This window comes from Danio aesculapii, chromosome 3 (assembly GCF_903798145.1).
Source record: "Danio aesculapii chromosome 3, fDanAes4.1, whole genome shotgun sequence".
In the NCBI taxonomy this organism is placed as follows: domain Eukaryota; kingdom Metazoa; phylum Chordata; class Actinopteri; order Cypriniformes; family Danionidae; genus Danio; species Danio aesculapii.
In genome coordinates, this window is record NC_079437.1 from 7,460,880 (window position 1) to 7,466,879 (window position 6,000).

Consider the following 6,000-nt stretch of genomic DNA (forward strand, 5'->3'; position numbering starts at 1 on the left):
TAAGTATCAGTACAGGTTCATAGATTGATGAATCATGTTACAACAAGACAACTAAATTCAATGTAAAATACAGTGAATTCTGCTTTTTTCGACATGTTGGTTTTTTTTTAGTTTAGTTTATTTGTTTACAGGGTTAATGCACATTAATAAACATTACTGTAAAATGTGCCAGAACTAGCCAAGAATGGCTATTTTTCATCTGTAGACCCCTTACAGAATGTTAAGTCACACGTAAAATAGAAGCACAGAATAATAACATAAAATACATGGTGATTCTGGTAATTGTTATGTGTGTCTTCATTAATATTTAATAATCGCAGTCTTAATTCACTCTTAAAACACCCAATATATTAATATTAATAGATTACTTTTAACTTTAGTTTAATTGCAGTTATTCATATTACACTTGCCCTAACTTCTGTAAATAAATCAAACAGTTCTGTATAGATCAATTTAGAGATGCAGATTAATTGTATTTTTATGTTTAATGTCTGTTAAACAACTATATTCTGCAGAGTACATCTTGCTTATTCTACCAAAGAAGGTTACATTAATCAAGATTAATAACATATGGTATGCAACTAATATGCTTTAATATCTAATATTGCTTTGATACATTATTTACATTTTCTTAATATAAAAAAGGCAATGTTTGATTCAAATGTAAGAAATTAAGCAATTCTATGCATGAATTTAAAGGGATTTTAAGTGTTTGTCAAATAATTAAATTGAGAAGTTAAATTAGCAAATTATTTTAGGAAAAAATCATGATGTTTTTAGTAATTAATTACTTTTTTGAAGTAACTTACCCAACACTGATTAATGAATGGATTTTGAGAGCACAAATGCTCATCGCTCTGTTAACACACAAGCGTCCCCTTCAAATGGATAGTTCACCCACAATTAAAATTCTGTCACCATTTGCTCCATGTTGTTTCAAACTTTTATGAGTTTATTCCTCCGTTGAACACAAAAGAAGATATTTTAAAGAATGTTGGAAACCTGTAACCATTGACTTCCATAGTATTTGTTTTCCCCACTATGGGAGTCGTTGCTTAAAGGTTTCCAGCATTCTTTCGTTTGTGTTTAACAGAGGAAAGAAACTCATTTGTTCAATTTCCTTTGGCTTAGTTCCTTTATACATCAGGGATCACCACAGCGGAATGAACTGCCAACTATTCCAGCATATGTTTTACACAGCGGATGCCCTTCCAGCTGCAACCCAGTACTGGGAAACACCCATACACTCTCATTTACAAACACACTCATACACTACAGCCAATTTATTTAATCAATTCCCCTATAGCGCATGTGTTTGGACCGGAAGACCCGGAGGAAACCCACGCCAACACGGGGAAAGAAACTCATAATAGTGTATAAAGGTTTTTAGTGTCAAGCTGTAGAACTAACATTATCAACACAAATTATTCCAGCAGTAATTAGAAGTTAAATAAGGCATCGATTATTCATTGTAAATGTTATTTTATACAGTTTTTGGACTATTTATTGGAACTGTTCTTACTTTTTTTTGCTGTTTATTTATAGACAGGTTATGTATTTATGGAGGTTGTTTATTTGTTTTATTATTGTCAATGAGAGGACTGGACACCTGAAGATTTGTTTGTGTTTCATGTCTTATTTATTTATTTATTATTCATTATTTAATTATTGTTACTGTATGTGATAAATAAGATAAATAGGGACTCTTGACTGCAAAACAAATAATTTTCCTTTGGTACAAATTAAGTAACCTTACAATAACCACTTGAGGGTGAAAAAATAGTCAGCAAACTTTCATTTTTTGAGTGAACTATCCCTTTAAATGCGCGCGCCGCAGGGGGTGTGACGCGTTTCGTGCACGCGCGTGGCGAGCAAACCCGGATCCTGAACGCGCGCACCGTCAGCCACGTCACCGAGACTCCGCACTGTACAGTGTCGCTCATTCCGATACATATTTATATAGAGAGAGAGAGACAGAGAGAGAAAATAATAATAATAAAAACTAAAGATCTTTACTGACATCAGGAGTCTGTGTGGACATGACGCGCACGCGCTGAGCTGCAGTTAGAAAGAGTTTTGATTTGTGCAGGACGAACATCTGATCTCTGAACAGCTGCAAACAAAACTCAATCATTTCTGAACGATCATTAAGATGAACATCTTTCGACTGTCTGGAGATATCTGTCATCTCATCGCCATCATTATCCTGTTCCTGAAGATATGGAGATCCAAATCATGCGCAGGTAAACGCAGAATTCACCTGTATTTACACCACGGAATCACTTTTACATCAGTTTATTAACGCGCATCCGCGACTAAACAGGATTTATGAATGTGAACGTGAATGTGAACAATAGCGAATCTGCTTCGGAATTTGTTTACACCTGTGAACGCGCGTTTGGCTGACTTTACGTTGACGTGTAGTGTTTATAGTGTTTACGTGGCAGCAGATATCTTACATTAGGGTTATTCAGGATTCCGGAGTAACTCAAGTTAAATATGAATGTGAATACGAACATATTGATTCGTTTAGCAAACGTGCTTTATCCAACATGACGTATATAAAGTGACGTAGCAACAAGATTGATGCTAGAAATGCGGGTATATTTTGATTGAGGTAAAGTTGGTTGGTCGCACATTCATTCAGTGACAACTTGTGACAGGTTTACCATGGTACTTTGAATATTTGACTGAAATTACTTGTAAATACGACTTCAAAGCAACATTAGAACTATTTAATTGTATATAAACAAGGTTGTACTTTGATAGTCATTGGCAGCTGAAATGATTTCACTATTTAGAATTTAAAAATAATTATTTTCTGAGGTAATATTATTAAGGAGAGTCTGAATGTGTGAATATAAAACAAAATTTACCTCAATTATGTTTTGCATATCAGATTAATCATCTTCAGTGTTATTTTTAAATCAAATCTTTGAGTAATAACATTTTCTCTAAAGAAAACTAATGTTTCTATGTGTATTTAGGGACATTTTGTAATTAAATATTATTTTAAAGTGTCCCGCTCTCGCTATATGCAGGTTATATTCGGACTTTCTCCTTAATAATATAACTTCAGAAAAGTATTATTTGCTAATTCTAAACAGTGAAATCATATTAGCAGCCAATGACTATCAAAGTACAACATTGTCTACAGTCAATTAAATAGTGCCAATGCTGTTTTAAAGTCATACCTGAATGCGACGTCAGACCGAATATTCAAATTAGCATGGTAAACAAATATAGAGACCGTTTAATTAATGAATGTGCCCATATAAAACCAACTTTACCTCAATGCTCGCTATTTCTGACCATCTCCACCTCCTGAATCATACATTCAGCTTCATTTATTATCAGCAAACTCTGGGAAAAGTAGAAATTAGACTAAGTCAAATAAACATTTGCATGAAATATCTATTTTTAGTATTTTCAGTAATAATAAAAGTTCTGGATCACAGCGTGTTGCTGTATTGCGCATTAATAATGGATTCAGTTTACTGTAAATTATGTATTTGATTGTTTATCATTCCAGTTAAATGCTTTAAACATAGTCAGAATTATTGAGGGATGAACTAGATACTGTGACAAGTCCTGGTTAGTTTTATGTTTTGGTGTATTGAGGTAAATTTGCTTTTATATTTGCACATTTAAACAGACACACGTCCTATAATGTTTACCACACTAATTTCCATATTGAGTCTGACATCGCATGTAAGGATGACTTCAAAACAACATTAGCATTATTTTATTGACTGTGGACCATGTTGTACTTGGCTGCTGATATTTAGACTTATTTAGAATTCACACTTAATACTTTTCTGAAATTATATTGAATGTATTTATTAGGATAAATCCTGTGTACCGTCTCATTTTCAAGGGGGTCCCAGAATGTATCGCAATCTCACAATAATAACACCGGAAAGCAAAACACAGAGTACATTACATAAACAACAAACATTAACATTCCTTTATTAATCTGGGGTCACCACAGTAGAATGAACCGCCAACTATTCCAGCATATGTTTTACACAGCGTATACCCTTCCAGCTGCAACCCAGTACTGGGAAACACCCATACACACTCATTCACACACACTCACACTACGGCCAATTAAGTTTATCAATACCCTTATAGCGCATGTGTTTGGACTGTGAAACCGGAGCACCCTGAGGAAACCCACGCCAACACGAGGAGAACATGCAAACACCACACAGAAACACCAACTGACCCCGCCGGGACTCGAACCAGCAACCTTCTTGCTGTGAGGCCACAGTGCACAAGTATATCACAAAATATACAGATCTATAAATCTAATCACAACATAAACCACAGCATCCTCAAGATAAACTGGTACAGTCCAAAGTCAAACATGACAGCGGAGACCGTTAAAGGCTGAGGTTGTGTGTGTAACACCAACTTTACCCCTAATCCTGTGTGTTATTTTGTGCCATATCATATATTTCTCATATGTTTGCCTCTTATTATTGCCCATCTGCCCTCTTCTGACCGTCATTGTTGTGTTTTTCAGGGATTTCCGGGAAGTCTCAGGTGTTGTTTGCGCTGGTCTTCACCACCAGATACCTGGACCTCTTCACATCCTACATCTCCGCTTACAACACTGTCATGAAGGTAAACACTGACGCTGCACAAGCAAAAGACAATAATAATGAAAACACTTGAAGGAAGGCATGGTGGCTTAGTGGTTAGCACTGTGGCCTCACAGCAAGAAGGTCGCTGGTTTGAGTCCCGGCTGGGCCAGATGTCATGTCTGCGTGGAGTTTGCATGTTCTCCTCGTGTTGGTGTGGGTTTCCTCCCGGTGCTCCGGTTTCCCCCACAGTCCAAACACATGCGCTATTGGAGAATTGGTGAACTAAACTGGTCGTAGTGTATGAGTGTGTGTGTGAATGAGTGTGTATGGATGTTTCCCAGTACTGAGTTGGAGCTGGAAGGGCATCCGCTGTGTAAAACATATGCTGGAATAGCTGGCGGTTCATTCCGCTGTGGCGACCCCTGATAAATAAAGGGACAAAGCCAAAGGAAAATGAATGATTTCTCATATAAATGGCAGTTTGCTGTCACGATAATCATAAGTTTGCTAACTTCTGGATGCCTTTCCGGCTGCAACCCAGTACTGGGAAACACCCATACACACTCTTGAACACATACACTCATACACTATGGCCAGTTTAGTTCATCAATTCCCCAATAGCGCATGGGTTTGGACTGTGGGGGAAACCGGAGCACCCGGAGGAAACCCACGCCAACACGGGGAGAACATGCAAACTCCACATAGAAACGACCACTGACCCAGCCGAGGCTTGAACCAGCGACCTTCTTGCTGTGAGGCCACAGTGACACAACTGAGCCACCTTATAAATAAAAAAATATGTATATATATTTATATTTTAATCTTATTTGAATGAGCCATGGGCTTGTTGTGTACACGTCATGCCACGAGGACTCGCCATGAGTTTTGCATGAGTCTACATTTGTGCCGTCAAATGATTTATTGTATCCACACATGCTTGTGTTTGAGGACATTTACACTCACCGGCCACTTTATTAGGTACACCTGTCCAACTGCTCGTTAACGCAAATGTCTAATCAGCCAATCACATGGCAGCAGCTCAGTGCATTTATTCATGTAGACATGGTGAAGACGATCTGCTGCAGGTCAAAGCGAGCATCAGAATGGGGAAGAAAGGGGATTTAAGTGACTTTGAATGTGGTATGGTTGTTGGTGCCAGACGGGCTGCTCTGAGTATTTCAGAAACTGCTGATCTACTGGGATTTTCACGCACAACCATCTCTAGGGTTTACAGAGAATGGTCCGACAAAGAGGAAATATCCAGTGAGCGGCAGTTCTGTGGGCGCAAATGCCTTGTTGATGCCAGAGGTCAGAGGAGAATGGCCAGACTGGTTCCAGCTGATAGAAAGGCAACAGTAACTCAAATAAGCACTCGTTACAACCGAGGTCTGCAGAAGAGCATCTCTGAACA

At 37.8% G+C, this 6,000-nt stretch overlaps 1 protein-coding gene across 1 annotated transcript in view; it reads left to right on the forward strand.

Moving 5' to 3' along the window:
* Window positions 1–1,884: 1,884 nt before the first annotated feature.
* The window catches only part of kdelr3 (KDEL endoplasmic reticulum protein retention receptor 3), a 6,990-nt gene continuing 2,874 nt past the window's right edge, over window positions 1,885–6,000 (forward strand). The window contains exons 1-2 of the mRNA XM_056453051.1: window positions 1,885–2,243; window positions 4,529–4,629. Coding sequence (XP_056309026.1) covers window positions 2,153–2,243; window positions 4,529–4,629 — 192 coding nt within the window. The 5' untranslated portion in view covers window positions 1,885–2,152. The remainder of the gene's footprint in view (window positions 2,244–4,528; window positions 4,630–6,000) is intronic.